The sequence below is a fragment of the Sarcophilus harrisii genome, chromosome 3 (genome assembly GCF_902635505.1).
Source record: "Sarcophilus harrisii chromosome 3, mSarHar1.11, whole genome shotgun sequence".
In the NCBI taxonomy this organism is placed as follows: Eukaryota; Metazoa; Chordata; class Mammalia; order Dasyuromorphia; family Dasyuridae; genus Sarcophilus; species Sarcophilus harrisii.
In genome coordinates this window covers 163,345,931-163,366,192 of record NC_045428.1, presented here as the reverse complement: position 1 = coordinate 163,366,192, position 20,262 = coordinate 163,345,931, and the positions used below count along the sequence as shown (strand labels likewise).

The 20,262-nt window shown below is 35.2% G+C and overlaps 1 protein-coding gene across 1 annotated transcript in view; it reads right to left on the bottom strand.

Annotated features, from left to right (window-relative positions):
* Nucleotides 1-20,262, bottom strand: part of TEX29 (testis expressed 29) — a 36,543-nt gene that overhangs the window by 13,604 nt on the left and 2,677 nt on the right. Inside the window, exon 3 of the mRNA XM_031958729.1 lies at nt 6,483-6,593. Within this exon, the coding sequence (XP_031814589.1) occupies nt 6,483-6,593 (111 nt within the window). The remainder of the gene's footprint in view (nt 1-6,482; nt 6,594-20,262) is intronic.

The following is a 20,262-nucleotide window of genomic DNA, read 5'->3' as shown; positions in this document are numbered from 1 at the left end:
CCTCTTAAAATTTGGTGACTAGTAAAGAATACAGTAGATATTCTTGAATATTCTAGATATTATATATCTAGGTCACACAAACATTTTTGTCAACCATGTTACACTTACTGAGTCTTGTGCAACTGACAGCCAACTCTGAAACTAAGAAGAATAACTTTTTTAAATTTTGATTTAATTTTATTTTGATTTTTAATAGTTTTTTATTTTACCAAATACACACAAAGATAGTTTTCAATATTCAACTTTGCAAAACTTTGTGCTCCAACTTTTTTTCCTTCGCTCTCTCCCACCCCTTCCCATAGACAACAAGCAAACCAATATAGATTAAACATGTGTATTTCTTCTAGACATATTTCCATATTCATCATATTGCACAAGAAAAATCAGATTAAAAGGTGAAAGAAAAAAACATGAGAAAAAACCAAACAAATGACAAAAAAAAGTTTAAAATACTATGTTATATTCAGTCTCCATAGTTCTCTCTTTAGATGTGGATGCTCCTAATCACAAGTCTATTAGAATCGTCTTGAATCACCTCATTGTTGAAAAGAGCCAAGTCCATCACAGTTAGTCATCAAATAATCTTGTTGCTGTGTACAATATTCTCTTGGTTCTACTCATTTCACTTAGCATCAGTTCATTTAAGTCTCTCCAGGCTTTTCTGAAATTATCTGTCTGATCTTTTTTATTTTTTTATAGAACAATAGTATTCCCTAACATTCATATACTATAACTTATTCAGCCATTCCACAATTAATGGGCATGCATTCATTTTCCAGTTCCTTGCCACTACAAAAGGAGCTGCCACAAATATTTTTGCACATGTGGATCCTTTCCCCTTTTTTATGATCTCTTTGGGATACAGACCCAATAGACACACTGCTACATCAAAGAGTATGCATAGCTTGATAGTCTTTTGGGCACAGTTCCAAATTGCTCTCCAGAATGGTTGGATAAAGTCACAACTTTACCAATAATTCATTAGTGTTCCAGTTTTCCCACATTCCATCCAATATTCATCATTATCTTTTTCTGTCATCTTAGCCAATCTGAGAGGTATATAGTGGTACCTCAGAGTTGTCTTAATTTGCATTTCTCTAATCAACAGTGATTTTTAAAATAGTCTGTTCATATCCTTCGATCACTTATCAATTGGAGAATTGTATTTTGTACAATATATTGCATTGTATTAAATTTGAGTCAATTATATATTTTAGAAATGAGACTTTCATCAGAAACACTGGATGTAAAAATTTTGCCCCAATTTTCTAAACAGAATAACTTTAATCTCTTTTCTAAATTGTAATTGGGTCATTTTAGTTATGACTGACTCTTTGTGACCCTTTTTGGGTTTTTCATTGTCATTTATTTATTTATACTATTTCCTACTCCTACTAATTTTTCAAATGAGGAAACTAAGGAAAACAGGGTTAAATGACATGCCCAGGGATCCATAGCTAATCATTGTCTGAGGCTGGATTTGAACTCGTAAAAGGAGTCTTCCATGTCCTATCCCATAGAGCCTTCAAATATTTGAAAATAGTAATCATGTACTTACTGTCCCTCTAGAGCTTCTTAAAGCTATGTATCCTTAATCTCTTTAATTATTCCTCATATGACACACTCTCTGGCTCCCAAATCCTGTCAACCTAGCTCTAAGTATACTCTACTTTGTAGAGTATAAGCTCTCTGGGGACAAGAATTATTTTGCTTTTATCTTTCATTCACAACACCTAGCACAATACCTAGAACATAAACAATATTCAATAAATGTTGAATTTAATGAAATCATTAGCATTCTTCCTAAAATGTATTTCTAAGACCTGAATACAATAACCCAAACATGAAATGACCCAGTGAGGAGTTCAGTAAGATTCTCTCCTCCCACATTTTGGCTACTAAACTTCTATAGATATAGCCCAAGGTAGTATCAGATTTGGGGCAGTCCTTTCACACAAATGCATCACCTTGAGTTTAAAGTCAACAAAAACTGTGGGTCTTTATCTCATTCATTGACCCTTCATGTTAAGATATTTCAGAAATATTAGTAAATTCACATTTAAATCAATAAATATTAAACATGCAAAAGTGCTATTCTAGGCAGTACAGATAGAAAAATGAAAAGTAAGTCACTCCTAAGGAGTTTCCAGTTAGGTGGGGTATGATATGTACCCATAGGATATGTAGTAACTTCTCTGACACACACACACTAGGGACCTCCAGAATCCAGTTTCAAGGTACTCTGGGGGTCTACATACATATAATATCAAGGTTTATAAACCCCCTTTCCTATGTTTCTTTTTTCTCTAGTCAAACCAAAGATATTGTTTACAGCAAAGGAATTTAATAATATAGCACAGGAAAAAAAGCCACAACAAAATGTTCTTTTCATAAACTTAGTGCACACTTTCTGACAAAAGCAAATTCAATCAGTGCAGAGAGAGACAGCACATATTAAGGATGAATACATAGGTAACACATGTAGACAGATCAAACAGGATGGGGAACTCACACCTGGAAGTACAAGAAGTTTCCTGTGTTTAGATATTACCATTGGACTACTCTTTCTGGACCTGGTCCTTGCTGGGAGAGGAATCTCAGCCAAATAAATGTCATGACTGTTAGGAATACAGCATTGATCTCATGTAATGATGGTTTCATGGTGTGCTAGGCTTTGCTCCCCTGCTACCAGCTTCTGGCACAAGCTCCGGTTGGTGTGCTTTTCTTATATTAGCTAATATTTTCAATTAGAAGGGCACTGGATGGCTGCAGTGCAAAGAGTGGAGCCCTTGGAATGAGGAAGACTCATTTCCCCAAGTTCAAATCGAACCTTAGACACTTATTAGCTGTGTGATCCTGAGCAAGTACCTTAACGCCATTTGCCTTAGTTTCCTCATCTGCAAAATGAACTAGAGAAGTAAATGGCAACTCATTTCAGTATCTTTGCCAAGAAAATTTCAGTTGGGGTCACAAAGAGTTGGACAGGACTGAAATGACTGAACAATAGAAGTATCTGGGATCCTCTTTTCAGGGCCATCCAATAGCTATCTCTGTTCCAATCTGCTAAGGATTCTGGCTAGACCTGTCTCTAATATGCACTCCTGAGAGCAATCTGGTCATGATTTCCATCACTGGGGGAGCAGGGAAGATAAAGTGCCCCTAAGCTATGACTCAATCTTTTTCACTCCAGTATTTAGAAGAGGATAAAAATATTCTTTCAGATAATTTAATCAGGATAACAAATAATCTAAGGAATCAAGGTCACTGTTCTCCTCCAATTCCCTACCTCCTCCACCAACTCCAATCTGCATTCCTAACTATCATGCAGCTAAACCACCTTGTTTAGGTGTTGTACTTTGGCCAGTGGAAAATATTGCTGTCTCCCTAAAAATGATATAAGGCAGAATATGACTGAGGGCAAAGACAGACCAAGACAAGATGTTTTAGAATCATTTGAAGAGAAAGAATAACACTTTGAGTTGGAAGGAGAAAAGTTCATTGGACAGTTCTCCAGGAACATAAAGCATATTATAGGAAGCTGGAATGGGAAGTTAGATAGATTTTGGAGGTCTCTAAACATTAATTTGAGAAATTTGTATTTTATTCCATAGGCAATGGGAACAGCCAACAAATTTTTGAGCAGAAGAGTTATACTACCTATCTGTGCATTAGAAAGATTATTTTGGCACAAAGTAAGCACTTAATAAATGCTTGTCCATTCATTAATGAATTAACCAACTATTTAACTAGATAATTAACCAATTAAACAATCCAGGGTAGTTGAATTATTTCAGTAGCCTCATAATTAGTCTTCTCACTTTCATATTCTGCTCCTTCCAATCCATATTACACTGTTTCCACATTAATGCTTATTCACAGGTGTGTCTCACTTCTCAATATAAAATACTTAAATGGTATTTCGAATGCCATTCATGGCATTCAAATAAATAAATAAACCCCTAAGTTCATGGCTTGTCATTGAACCCCTTCCACAACATAATACCATTTTGCCCTTTATAGGCTCATTTCCCATTATTCCCATTGTCACAGGTCAGGAACAAAGCATACTATATTTTTTGTTGTCCTTTGTTTACATTACACTCTCTACCATCTCTATGGTCTTTCTTATGCTTTATATCTTGAACCCACAGAAATCCTACCCAATCTTTAAGGATTACTTGTACCATAAAATTTTTCCTCATTACCCTTTCTTCTTTACACATATAATTTCAAAGGGATCTTTCCCAAGTTGAACCATATATTTCTCTTGTACTCACATTTATGTAGAATTTTAAATTATCATAGGATTTAAAGCTAGATGGGACCTTAAAAGCCATCTAATTCAACCCCTTCATTTTACAGATTAAAAAAAAGATGCTAGAATGACTTGCTAAGAATACACAGTAAGTTGCAGAACTAGTGTTTTAATGCAAGTCCTATAATTCTAAATCTATTGCTTTTTGTGAATCTATTATTACATTGGTTATTTATGTGCAAATTTTATCCTATTATAACCTCCATGATGGAAAAAAAAATTTTGCCTTTCTTGTTTCCTTCAAAAGTTTGCTTAGTGTGATATAGGAAATAAGAGCTTAATAAATGTCTATTGAACTGAATTAGTATATTGTTATTGTTTTCATGTTTGCTGCCTTCATGTCATACATCCAAAGTAGCTACTGTCTCATGAAGCTGAAGGGAGAATCACGAGATTTTAGTGTTAGACGGGACTTTAGTGGCCATTTACTATATGATATAATCTTTTCTGAAATAAAATCCCACTACAGTCTACCTGCCAAAGAGTAGCATGAAGATTTCAAGCAGGAGAAGGCCACTGCCACCTATAGAGGTTCATTCCATATTTGGATAGCTCTGATTATTGAGAAAGGGATATTTCCCATATATAGTACTTATATTTATACATATATTGAAAAAAATATATAGTTTTTTATCAATGTGTGTATAGGTGTATATACATGTCTGTATGTTTAGATATGTATGTATATGTATATATATGTATATAGCATGTACATGTTGTTTAATTATTTCAGTTATGTCTGATTCTTCTTGACACCATTTGGATTTTCCTGGCAAAGAAAGTGGCTTGCCATTTCCTTCTCTAGCTCTTTTGCATATATTCATGTATTATGTATGTGTACATATATGTGTGCTTATACTCATAAATATGTAACATAAAATACATAATGATTTATATAATATGTTTTCATTATATTATACAACACATATATTTCTAGTATGTGTGCACACACAAATACAAGTAAATCTATGAGTATACATTATCAAATTTACATATTATATACATGTGTTATATTCATATACTTTGTGCATGTATTTCCTTCTTTGTTTCTTTTCTTGTTTCTGCCTTCTGGAGTCAAACCAAACTACCTGAAATGCTCTTCATGACAGCACTTTAGAGACTTCCCTGTTTCTCCAGCTCCTTCCACCTATTCTCATATGACATGGACTCAAGGCCCTTCATCATGCTTATTTCTCTCCTTTAGATGAAATTTATTAATGTCCTTCAAATGATGACACTAAGAAGTGAAGATGAAGCCTGGCTGGAACTGAGTAGAGAGGAACTATCTATCACCTGCTTGTTTCTAGAAGCAAGACTCCATTACCTTTATTATTTGTCACATCTCCCTGCTGACTCATAGTGAGCTTGAATTGCATTAATATTCCTTGCTTTTTTTCAGACCATGTGCTGTGTAATCATCCATGAAGTTGATTTATTGAACCCAATTATAAGACTTTTTGTTTATTCCTATTGGATTCCACCTTGTTTAAGTTCAAGTAAAATCCAATGAAATAATGTAGACACTGTAAGGTGCTCTGTAAACTTTAAAATTCTATATAAATATCATATATTTTTAAAATTATTAATTACACCTTTCTTGGAACATGCATTTTAGAAAATGACTTGTCTCTTTGGTTTTTCTTGATATAACCTCTAACTGAATAGCTAGAGTAGTGCCATACAAAACTGGTAATTTATATAGGATGAATGACAATGATAAATTCTTGTCATCAAAGAAATTGTTTTCCTCAAATATTATTTCCACAAATTAATTATCTCATTATTTCATGAGTCACTTAGTTCTATCCTCACTCAGACTGATGGAATTCTCCTAAGGGAAAATTATTTTTGATACTGCCCACTCAAAATTGGAATTTTAGAGGGAATGAATAGAAAAAAGTTTCAAGCATACCTTCTGTGTCCCTCAGCTAAACACAAAGGCCACTGTGGTAAACCATTTGAGGTTGAAATAAGTTAGATCTGAACTTTAAAGTTAGCCAGGCTTTTAATGTACTGACCAGACTGGATTCCCCAGGGAATGCTAAAATGCTTCCAACTTTCTTCTGCAACACGATTTCCTGGGCAATTAGCAACCCCATCTGGGTCTGAATTGTTAGTTTTCTAATTGTAGCTGACCAACTTTTAGGCCTCTAAATAAAATAGTTACCTGGAACAGCTTTTTCATAGCAGACTTCTTTAAAAAAGCAGCATCCTAGTTTCTTGCACTGGTCTCTTGAGACATTGTAGTCACATATGTCAAAAAGGGGAATGTCACATACTGCAACAAACATATAAATACATATTGTAATCACTGAAAACAAAGCCTTGAACTCTATAGAAGCTTTGAATTTTATTCTGGAGAAAGCAGTTACTGGGAAGCTCTTGGGTTTCTGGGGGATTTTTTTGTTGTGTTAATTATGCATCATACAAATCTCACTTTGAAACCAAGATCTGGAATGAATTAAATTTCTGAAGAAAATAATGTCAAGTTAATTATACAGAATAATACACAGTCCTCTAATGATTAAGAAGATAATATATTTCAGTTAAAGAGTGTGCCAAGCATAGTACTCCACAAAGCAAAGTAGAAAACAAAGATCTAATACAATTAGATTGGGAAGTTCAAGTTGTAATGTATAATTAATTCAACATTTAAGCATACAGTAAGTTAAAATTATCAACATGGGCTGTGGATTATTTCAGAATTTTTAGGCCGTGTCAGAAGGACAGCAAGTTTTATTCCCATTTTGACAAGAAGGAAGAAAGATAATGAATGTGTAAAGCACTGTAGGAGAAGATTAATTAAAAGAAGAAAAATGAACAGAGACACTTCTTGGCAAATGACCATTTTCAACATATTACAACAAGAGAAACATTTTTATCCAGAAGTATTTGGGAGTGGGAAACAGTGATTTGCCCAATTAATAAGAAGTCCCAAATGAAAGAAGCCTTAAGTGAGGCAGCTCAAATGGACTCTCAAGGAAAGAAAGGAATCAGCACCAGGTCCAAGAAGAGCAAATAGAAGGCACTGCAGGAAACTTCTATAAACATCTTTCTCACAGAACAAAATCCATATTAATTTGGTTCAGAATAAAGCATCACTTGTATCAGTCTGGCAGGTCTGGGCCAAAACACATCTGGCAATCTTGACTTCTCTGCACCATAGGCTTGCAGAAAAAGGAGAAAGCAAGCTTCCAACCTCCCATCGTTCTACCCCCATCATCATCTCAGAATTTTTGCTTTGACTCTGAAGAGTTTCTATTTTATACTCCTTTAGTCAGTCTTCTCCTCCCTAAAAGAATGCTGTCTCCATTTCCCTCAGATAATTTCACCCCTCTGATGAATGGGGGTATGTTGGCAGAGAGAAAATGAATTGATCTCTGGAGCTGGCAGGAAGAAGAAGGTACTGGTAGAGACAGTTTAGCTCCATGTCCCACCAGTTGGGAAGGTCATCCAGTCAGAAATCCATGTCATGTCAAACCCCCGAGGCCCACCCTCTGTAGGAGTCTTGGGAAGCCTCGCCTTGCCATGTCCTGTCAGAAATCCCAGTCATGTTCCCGAGGTTAAACTTCTCTACAAAATCCTCTTATGGCCATGCCATACTGACTGATCTCCTTTGGGCCAGTGCACCACCACAATTCCCTCTGCTTACCCTTCTCCATCCACATGGTCTCTCTCCTAACCCCATTTCTCTTCCTTATGGCTAACTAACTTTTTTAGGGTGCTAAGTCCCTTTCAGGATTTAGCCTGCCAGCTAAAGATATGTCCCAACCTCATGGGGTGTCTCCTTTCTCCTGGTGAATGGAAAGTTCCATTAGGGAACTTGCCCTTTCCCATCATTAATTATTGAAATCCCCATCTATGCTCTCCAGGCTCTGTTTCATATTTACCATTTCAGGTATCTATTGTATCCCTTCATTTTGTCTGTAACTCATTCCCCTAAATAAATCTATCTTTGGCCATTATGAATTCTTCACATGACAACCCCAACTTAGTGTTTACGTCAGCCACATCATCTCTTCTCCCAGTATACCAAGGAATATGGAGTGACCACCATACAACCCTATAGTGTAGGACCAATTGTCCTAGCTCCTTTTCAGTTATAAATCCACACTCAGCATCTGAAAGGAATCCTAGGAGCAGGTAATAGAATTCCAACCTCCTTCCTTATTTCCACCAGAGATTTTCACCATTAGTTGCTTTATTCATAAAGCCATTTTTTTGTTGTTGTTGCTAATTGTCTCCAAATCTTCATGATCCCATTTGGGTTTTTTGTTTTTGTTTTTTTTTTGCTGAGGCAATTGGGAGTTAAGTGACTTACACAGGGTCACACAGCTAGAAAGTGTTAATGTCTAAGGCCAGATTTGAACTCAGATCCTCCTGACTTCAGGACTGGTGCTCTATCCACTGTGCCACTTACCTGTCCCTGGATTTGTTTGTTTTTTTTAAACAAAGATACTGCAGTAGTTTGCCACTTCCTTCTTCAGCTCATTTTACAAATGAGGAAACTGAGGAAAAGGGGAGTCATTGATGTACCCAGGGTTACTTACCTAGTAAGTATCTGAGACTGGATTTGAAACTCAAGTCTTCTTAACTCCATGGCAGGCACACCTTGTTACCCCAAAGTTATTTATCTAAATGTTAATTGTAGATAAAGATTGATATTGAATTTCAGCCAATACCCTCAGACAAATGGATCATTGAATATTTTGTCATTTTACTTCACAGTAATAAAACCTAATTAAAAAAAACCCTCCAATTGCCACATTCATCTACAATAATAATAAAAAAAAAAGAATTCTCAGATGTGAATTTGTATTTAATATCTAAACAAAATATTCAGGCTATCTTCTTTTTTTAAAAAAACAATCCTCATTTCCTCCTCCTGTGTAAGAATTCTCACCTTTTTGATCCCAGAAAATGCAGTCAATCAATCAATAAGCCCTTATTAAATATCTATTATGTGCCAGGCAGGGCAAATGAGGAAAGCAGTAGATAGAATCCTGGGCCAGAGTCAGGAAAATTTATCTGACCTCAGATGCTTACTAGCTGTATGACCCTGAGAAAGTCACTTAAGGCAAAAGATGCTTACTAGTTATGTGACCCTAGGCAAGTCACTTAACCCTGTTTGCTTCACTTTCTCCATTTGTAAAATGAGCTAGAGAAGGAAATAGCAAACCAGTATCTTTGCCAAGAAAATCCCAAAAGGAAGCACAGATCATCTGACGACTGAAATGACTGAACAAAAACGTGCTCCTGCTGCTAGCTAATACAAAGACATATATGACACAACTTCTACCATCAAAGATCTGAAAATATTAACATCTTTAGTTACTGTTTTTTTTCTTTTTCCCCTTTTATCTTGGCTCCTTATCTTTCCTTCTTCTTAAAATCTTCTTCATCTTCTCTTTCCTTCCTTATTCTTTTCTCTCTTCATTTACTGATTTGGTGCAGTTGCATTATAAGATACAATAGCTCTGCTTATCAAGTTTCTTTATTTCCTCTATCCAGCCTCAATCCAAACAAGATTAAAATTAAAAAGTAATCCTTTTAGATGTATTGTTTATTCATTCTTCTTTCTCAAGAGGACCATGACATCAGGGAGGTGATGCCATGACATGAAAGTGAATTGGGTGTAAGTGAGGGAGGATGTAAGTAAGTGAGAGTGCAAGGTCACCTGCCTCACTTTCCTCTCCAAAGCCATCTGGGTCTAGTGACAAGATAATAGATCAAGACAGTTGAGGCCCTGGCTGAAGAGGCAGATCTTGGCCTTTTTAAGCTAAAGTCTTTAACAAGTCTCAGTTTGACTGAAGCAATTGCTCATTCAGTGTTTAAGGCTAAGTAAGAAATGAGGCAAAAAATGACCTCTTCTCCCTGGTGAGGTTTTCAGTCATCTGGATGAGGAAGATCCTCAGGGTTTCTGGCCAAAACAGAATTTGTACTTTATACTTTAGAAATATAATGCTAAGTGGGAGAAGATTGTGTGAAAATGAGTGATAATAGGGAAGGTGATAAAAAGAAAAAACCAAGAGGTCAGTCATCTTAAAACCAGAGGGATGGTCACCTTGGAAATGGTCACCAACTCTGAAATAGCAGATTACTTTGATACCTAGACCGAGTCACAAACATGCAGAATTGGCAGCCACTTATATAGTATGAATTCTTTGTCTCTGGAGAGAGAAAAATAAAGAAGGGAATAAAGAACAACATTCTGCATTAAGTAAGGCAAATTACATTGTGCAATGATCAGTGTTGATAGACTTAGCTCTCTTCAACAATTCAAAGATAAAAGACAATTCCAAAAGACTCATAATGGAAAATGCTATCCTTATTCAGAGAAAGAACTGTGGAATCTGAATGCATTTCAAATCATGATATTTCTACCCTTTTTGTTGGTTTTTCCCTTTTGTCTGATTCTTCTTTCATAACATGACTAATGGGGAAATATGCTTAATATGACGTACACACAAACTTGTCAGATTGTTTGTCCTCTTGGAAGGAAAGAAAGAAGAGAAAAAATTTGGAACTCAAAACATAAAAGTGAGTGTTGTGGGATCAGCTAGTTGGTGTAGTGGATATGGATAGAGCATCAGCCCTAAAACCAGGAGAACCTGAGTTAAAATCTGACCTCAGACACGTAACATTTCCTAGCTGTGTGACTCTAGACAAGTTAACTCCAACTGCCTCAGGAAAAAAAAAAAGTGAGTGTTGAAAATTGTCTTTACATGTAAATGGAAAAAATATTTCTTTAAAGAAAGAGCAAGCCAGGCTGTGAGAAATGTTGAAAAGTTGGGTTTCCAGTATTGCAAACTTTGAGGTAGTGTGGGATTGTGGGTACTACTGACCAAGAGGTTTTTATAAAGTGAGAGGTGAAGGAAGGTTAGGATTCACAGAACAATTAAATGATCAACAGAAGCCTTGAGAGAACAAGGAATTGGGGGGCTAGGAAGACACAGGTGGATTCAGCCAATCAGAAAGTCTCTTGTGGTTTTGAGAACAACACAAACTTAATAGTCCATCCAGCCCAAACTAGTTGGGGTCAGTGACCTGATGACCAAATCACTGGACCTGCTTAATAGGCTAATTGAATATTAAACAACACACCCCAGAGGAGGAGTTTTCTACCATTTTTAACAAAGGAGGGGGCATGTTTTATACATATTAAGGGGAACAATGTAGTGGATGTATCAGAAAGATTGTAACCCAGATAAAAGAACAATCCGTTTTCTGAAGGAGGGGCTGTGTCCCACGAGCAAGTATAAAGGTTCCCCCACTTCTGTATTCAATGCTCCCTCTTCCCGAAGAGGAATGGGGCCTGTGTCTGGCCAGAAACATTAAGATGATTTCTTAAGATTCTTCTTCAATAAATTTTCCTTGATATCTGATTTTCATTGTCAAGAATGTTATTTCTAATAAAGCTAATAGGAATCAGGGAGGAAAAGGAACTCAAATGGTATGTGCTTTAAGTCACAACCAAGGAAGAGGGGAAGGCAGGAATGGCTGCAAAGTTTCAGAGCCATTGAGGTTTATCTGTCTTATTCCAGCTTAGGCAAATTTCCATTATATCAGAATACATGAATGAAACTTTTAGGAGGCAAAAACAGATCGCATAAAATTATGTATACATGTACAAGAATATGCTTACTAAAATTAATTCATATTTTCTTAACTTGAATTATTTAATTCAAATCTTCAAATAAACTCTTCTATTCATTTAAGGAGATCATAACATTTTTATGGCTGAACTTCTACAATAGTTCCTCACCTCCGCCAAGTTTGTCTTGGCAAATATCATCACAAAACCTGGCTGAGTTGGCGATTTATTTATAACTTTTTTGTGTGTGTCAATCTTAAGTCATAAAAGAACTTCTGTCTCCTTGTGAAATTTCCTTAATGTCTACTCTTTCCATTTTCCACAAGCCTACTAGGCAACTCCAAGAACCTCCCATTTTGGACCTGCTTTTTCTTAGATGTTTCTTGAACATGGTTCTATGGATGGCACTCTGGACTGAATTACAATTACTCTGGTCTTTGCTCCACTTCTAGCTTGTATGACTTTGAGCAAGTCACTTTACCTATCTGGATCTGTTTCTTCACTTGCAAAATAAAAAGATTAGAAAAGATTGTAGAGATAGAAGGGATATCTCAACATTCACTGAATCTAGCTGATGTAAACTGAGATCTTTTGGGGAAAAATGATGTAAATTGTGTCCCCTTTAACCTTAGGGGGGCCCTGAAACTGCATCCTCCTTTTGAGGGAAAGTGTGTTCCTGAGCCTCAAACACCTTTCCCAACAACACCCTTCTCAAGTTAAGTGGTCTCTTTCAATTGGAGATCTTGCCCAGGGGGCATAATCACCATCCCCTATTGAATTGGAGATTAGTCCTTCAAATTACTCCCAGCTCAGGCCTGAGAAAATCCCCCAAAAGTCTCAAAAGCTAAATAAAAGGTGACTCTGAACCCTGAATCTTTACTAATTCCTAATCAGGAAGGGCTACTGATGAAGATATTTTCTTCTCACTGCAAACCCATCTCTGCAAAACTATCCTGCCAGGATTCTTTGCTTACTAAAAAAGCTTCTTAGTGAAAATAAATTCCCTTTTTTCACACAGACTACGGGTTTGCGAATTCTTTCCCAAGGGATCTGCAGGCATAGACCAGAAGGGATTTCTTACCCTCAATTCTCACACGTCATTATAATCATTGTGCCTCTTAGCAGCAATCAACTGGATCTCTAACTACTAGTTTGTTGTGTTTGTTTACGAGATCTAATCTGCATCAGGAGCTTGTAGAGTTCAGACCTGGAAGGCATCCATAAATCTTCACTTTAGATCAAACCATTTAAGAGCACTCAAAGTTTATAGATCTCCAGTTTCAGTCACCCTTGAGTTCCTTGAGTATAACAAACTAAATATCTTGGGAAAGCAGCATCAGGGACCAAGAAAATATAAACGAGGTTCACACAAGGCAGAAGTGGCCAGAGCCTGATCCTGACATAAAGACCCAATTCAAGAAATAAGGCTGGAATTCTGAATAGTAAACAAACAAACCAGGCAGCTAAGTAGTGCAGAGGAAAATGTCAAGTCTGGAGTCAGAAAGACCTGAGTTCAAATCCAGACTCAGACAATTACCAGCTGTATGATCATGGGTAAGCTACTTAACTTTGTTTACCTCTGCTTCCTGATCTGTAAAATGAACTGGAGAAAGAAATAGCAAACTACTCTAAGTATCTTTGCCAAGAAAATCCCAAATGGCATCATGAAACAATCAAACAAAAAGATCCTTGTTATAAGGAGATGCAATGAGTCTTGAAATATTCAATACACAAATCCAGAAGAAAATAGCCCAAAATAAACAAATACTGAAAGATATGCCACAAAGTCACAAGAAATTCCTGAGAGAAATGAAGCAAAAGTTTTAGAGAATTAAAAATTATGAAATGAGAATGCTAGTGGGGAAAAATTAGAAAAGAAAAATGATGAGAAGAGTGGAATAATAGTTATAAAAACAACAGAAACATTCACATACTCTACCAATATGTAAACAAAGAAGCACTGAACAAATGTCTGAGTATCGAGGGTTTATTTAAAAAAAAGATTATTATAATGATATAGGACTATGTTACTGGCACCAAGAATTATGGAAAGATTGTTTTTAAGAAGCCTGTACTTATTGATCACTGCAAATTCTTCAAGGAAATGGTAGAAACTTTTTATCTTTTTTATCTTTTTTAACTTTAAGTTGTAGAAATTTAGATATATAGAGATACCTAGAAAAACGCCACTTGGGGTTTTCTTGGCAAAGATACTGTGGAGTGGTTTTCCATTTTCTTCTTCAGCTCATTTTACAATTGAGGAAATTAAGGAAAACAGGGTTAATAGACTTGCCTAGCATCATATAGTTAAGTAAATAAATGACACAAATACTAACTGTAAAGCACCCTTGAAAATTCAACAAATTGTCTGTTAACTGAAACATTCAGAGACAAATCACCCACAATTACCCAAACATAATAACTTAAGGAAGATATTTTCTTTTTTTCTTTTTCTTTTTTTTTTTTTTTTGGAGTTTTCTTTTTTTTATTATTTTTTTAATAACTTTTTATTGACAGAACCCATACGAGGGTAATTTTTTTACATTATCCCTTGCACTCACTTCTGTTCCGATTTTTCCCCTCTCTCCCTCCACCCCCTCCCCCAGATGGCAAGCAGTCCTATACATGTTAAATAGGTTACAGTAGATCTTAGATACAATATATGTGTGCAGAACCGAACAGTTCTCTTGTTGCTCAGGGAGAATTGGATTTGGTATAAATAACCCGAGAAGAAAAACAAAAATGCAAGCAGTTTACATTCATTAAGGAAGATATTTTCAATAGATGTCTCCATATCAAATATTTATCATGTCCAAACTACATGGAATGAAAATCTTTCAAAATACAGAGATCTACCAGAAGAAATTAAATTTAACAGGATAAAGTACCCTGATAGCCATCAGGGTACTTTATCCTGTTAAATTTAATTTAATCTGCTATTGGAGGTGTCTCAAAATGCTTTCATTGAGTTTATACAACATAAATTTACATCCCAATATTGTTATTACTTCCAGAAAGTAGATATTTTATACACCTGAGTAACAGTAGTCCATAGACATTGAACATAAAAGAATAATAGCAGGATAATAAATTGTCCTAAAACCATTACTATCTAAACTCCATTGAACAAGAAGAAAATAATGTGATAATAATGTACTTTTTTATTACTTTAAGGTTTCCAAGGTACTCTGTGTATATTATCTCATTTTAGCTATCCCTCCTAGATTTTTGTGTCACCAGAGATTTAATTTTCATACATCCCATTTATGTCTTCATCCAAATAATTTGTTTTAAAATGTCTTTTCTATTCATTTAAGAGAATCATAAAAATTTTAAGTGAGCTGTCACCCACAGTAAAAATGTTGAGCAGAACACAAATAGACATAGCATCCCTGCAACATTCTACTAAACACTTCCCTCCAGATTGACATTAATTCAATTAAACAATATTCTTTGGTTCCAGTTTAGTCAATCAATTCAGAAGATTCTTATCCCCTAAAATATCATAGCTGAATGCTAATGATAATTTTGTTGCTATCTTTTACTCTTCTCTCTCCCTCTTCTATGTAATGTTACTGATTCCATCCATTTTATGTATGAAATACAATAATCCTCTAATCTATCTCCTCCTCCTTTATTTCTCCTCCTACCACCATTGTACAGTTCAGACTCTTAATACACTAGATTATTGTAATAGCCACCTAATAAGTATTTCTTCCTCCTTCGGTCTTCCACCCTTCTGATCTATTTTTACATTACTGCCAGATTAATCTTTCTTATATATAGATCAGGGAAAATCTATTCAAAAACATTATAATGGCTCTCAAATTACCTAAAGAATAAGATTCTGACTCCTTAGCTGAGTTATTAAAATTCTCAACAATTTTGTGCTACCATATCTTTGCAATCGTTATTTTATGGTACTACTCTCTCTATTACCATCTCTTTATACTTTAAATTAGCTTTCCACCTCTCCTCTTTTGCTTATGTTCTCTACATCTGGAATGGCTTATTTATTCAACAACCCCACTCACTCAATTCTGCTTATTGAATTTCTATGCTTTCCTTAAAGTCTCACCTTTCTTCATCAATTAATCTATAAGCATTAATAAATCCCTAATCAGGTGCCAGATATTGTATTGTCTGGGATACAAAAAAAAAAATTGATACACTTAGGGAACTTATATTCCCAAGAATGTAATTAGGTACATGTATCTCATTGCTACATCATGTATATTATGTAGATATATAAAATATGTATATATATATATATATATGCCTATACATATATGTATGTATATATAAATTAAGATGACTCTCTGATTTCCTAAAGAATCAGACTCTGACTCTGTCTCTCGGTGTCTCTCTGTGTGTCTCTCTCTGTGTATATGTCTATTCTCTCTCTATATTTATAAACATAGATATATGCATATACACACACATACACAGCCAATATGTGCAGAGAGCACTAGATAGCAGGTAAACTTATAGAGGACTTTTAACAGCTAGGGAGAGGGAAAGAGGGTCCCAGAGAGTATTTGGCACAGGGGCACCTTGATGCAGAGTAAAATGAGCCTAAAAAATCCAGTTTCTGTCTTCTATTAAAAAAAAAAAAAAACACACATCAGGAGGAGTTTGGAAATATACTCTCCAGCCCTCGAATCAGAGGAGAGAGGAGGCTGAGGGAGGTGGTATCAATCAAAGCTTGAGTTAGCAGAATAGTGATTAGATGTGATAAACTGAAAATAGCTCTAATTCATTATTGAGTAGAGAAATGCAAATTAAAACAATTTTGAAATATGATTTTACACCTACCAAATTGACAAACAATTAAAGAGGAAAACTACAAATTGTTTCAAGAATCTATGATTTTGTGAATATAGGGAGCAACAGGTGAGGAATTTTTCTGCCATTGCAGTGTAGCATCTTCTCTGCAACTTGCTCAGGGTGACGCAGAAGGTACATGCCAGAGGTAGGATTTGAATCCAGGATTTCCAAATCTTGATAGTAAGCTGCTAATCACAATGCCATTCTTCCTTTCAAATGTATTCTTTTTTTAAAAAAAAAAAAAAACTTTTAATAGCATTTTACTTTTTCCCCAATTATATAGCAAGACAAATTTTTAGCATTCATTTGTAAAATATTTCAAGTCTCTCCCCTTTTCCTAAAATGGTAAGCAATTTGGCATACGTTATAGATCTGCAATTATGTAAAACATTTCCATATTAGTTACAGTTATGAAATAAGAAACAAATGAAAAAGGAAAATAATCATAAAAAAACTAAATTCAATCAAAAACTATGCTTTGATCTGCATTCAGAGTCCATCAATTCTTTATCCAGATGTGGATAGTATTTTCTATCATGAGTCCTTTATACTTGACTTAGATTGTGTTTCTGAGAAGAGCTAAGTCATTCAGAGTTGATCTTCACATTGTTGTTGATACTGCATATGATGTTCTACTGGTTCTGCTCATTTCGCTTTGCAAAATCTATTCCTCTTGAACAAAATGAAAAAGTGATGGATTTGGAGCTTTGGAAAGATTTTTTAAATCCTTTCTGTTACTTATGCCATAATTTGCACATTTGTGAGGCTTTAGGTTTTATTGTTGGCTCCCTTCTTAGATTTATATTTTCCTCAAATTTATTGCTATATAAACTATATTACCATTTTTCCTATGTTAGGACTGCTTATTATGATGTCTAATTAGGCAGATATGCATAGACAGTTTCCTCTCATCCTTTTCTTTTTTACTTTAAAGCCCTTTTGCCTAGATTTGCAAGATTCCCAAGTCAATACATCTTTTTTATCAGCCTTTATTAGGTATATTCCATTCCTGGTCATGAGTCTGTCACTCCTGAATTTTAAAATGTGATCCAAAATCCAAATCCTATTCTGAGACACATTTCTTAACCAGCTAATCATTTCCCAAATGTGCCTTTCTGTTCTAAAACTCTTTCCTTCAATCAGCACCAATAATAAAAATACCACTTATGCCCCTAAGGTCTTCATTACTTTGCCCCAAGAATTCATCATTACCAGAACTTCCCAAATTTCTTTTGGAACTATAATTAGTGCCTATTTAAATCACCAGAACTGGGTTATAGTCATCTGGTTTGACAAGTCTTGGAAGATTCTCGATGAAATCTTGGGTACATACTCTAAGAAGAAAAGAGACCTATTGTTATCAAGTCAGTAATTATCAACTTCAGTGCTACTCAGTAGAAAATCATAAACAAGCACACTTCAGCTTTTTCCATGTACTGCTATCTAAGTTAAAAGTGCAGGCTGATCACTCTGTTCTAGGGAGGCTGAGGGACGTGGTATCAATCAAAGCTTGAGTTAGCAGAATAGTGATTAGATATGATGAACTGAAAAAAGCTTTGATTCATTATTGATTAGAGAAATGCAAATTAAAACAATTTTAAAATATGATTTTATACCTACCAAATTGACTAAAACAATTAAAGAGGAAAACTACAAATTGTTTCAAGAACCTATGATTGTGTGAATATAGGGAGCAACAGGTGAGGAATTTTTCTGCCAATGCAGAGTAGCATCTTCTCTGCAACTTGTCCAGGGTAACACAGCAGGTACATGTCAGATATAGGATTTGAAATCAGGATTTCCAAATCTTGATAATAAGCTGCTAATCACAATGCCATTCTTCTTTTCAAATGCATTCTTTTTTATTTTTTAAACTTTTAATAGTATTTTACTTTTTTCCCAATTATATATACTTTCCCCCCAATATATATGCATAGAGAGAGAGAGAGAGGAGAGAGAGAGAGAGAGAGAGAGAGAGAGAGAGAGAGAGAGAGAGAGAGAGAGAGAGAGAGAAAGAAGAGAGAGAGAAAGAAGAGAGAAAGAGAGAAAGAAGAGAGACAGAGAGAGAGTGTGACTCAAGGGAATCTTTCCTACTTTTTAGCTTTGCCAGAGTGGATGAAGTATTTCATTAAAAAGAAACTGGAAGAAGAACTTCAGTGTAAGAATAGAAGAGAAAAAAGATCTGAATAGGCAGGAGGAACCTGATCACTTTGGGAAGTTGGGGGATCTTTGGCGGATAATCTCATAGTTGAGTGCCTGGCCATCAGCAAGCCTTCTGGGCAGTTCTTCAAGTACTCCTTTCAGAAAAACCTCGGCGCTCTCCCTTATCTCTAAAAGTTCTTCCATTTCTCTTCTGTGTCAAATTCTTCACTCCTCCAAATTCCCAGCCTCTGCCTGACACCTCCAACAACAGTTTTCACTTCTCCTACATGTATCAATGCTTCATGAACCAATTACCAATCTGAATCATCGGCACATATATGTGATATATTCCTCTACTAGTTTGGAAGCCTTATGAGGTCAAGGATCATGACTTCCTTTATATATGTGTGTATGTATGTGGATTTATATGCATGTGTTTGTGTATACATATGTGTACATACACACATGTAGTGTGAACATATACACACATCTATCTTTTTTTTTTTTTTTTTCCCCCACTCAGGGCTTCACACAATATAATTAAGAGGAAATTTAACAATGTTTGTTAAAGTTGAAGTTATTACTAATGGCCACCAGGGAGAGCCCTTTAACAACTCATAACTTTCTTTCCTCATCCCTAAAGTAACTGCGTCCAAAAAACAAAACAAAACAAATGGATGAGCTTATGAGCGTTAAACATCAAAACCCCCTGAATTTTAAAATTTAATACTAGCTAACTAGGAAACAAGCAAAAAAAAAAACACTCTAGGATACAAACTAGGAAACAACAATAAGCAACCCAAAGCAAAACAAACAAACCCTACAATATTAATATTACATTCCTATACTTATGTCCCAAACTAGAAATATGACCAGGATAAGAACAAAATGGAAGAGAGGTGACCCATACATTCAAGTTTAAAAAAAAATCAGGAAGCAAATTAATGGGAAAAAAAAGAATGCTTCCTCTCTCAATTATAGGAAAATAGGTTGTAGGTGGTTTTCCTAGAATATGTCTCATTACAGATGAGTGAATATAACTCCATATGCTCTATTACTCTCCTGAGTGTTTTTTAATCAATTAATTAAAAACAAAAACACTTGCTTTATACAGACTATTTTGGTAGTCAATGGGCAAATGAAAATAATTAATACATGGAAGTCCTTGCCCGCAAGTTGCTTATATTCTAGTTGGGGAGATAAAATATTTATAAACATCAGTCTAAAACCAATTGGAATATGAGAAGTATCTGTGGGTAGCAGATGATTTTTATCCCGTCTTTTTCAGCCACATTTCTACATATTCAACCCTCATCTTTTTCTTGAAACTACAGTCCTGAATCCATTTCCACCTGGATGTAAAAGAAGACATCATTCAAAATGT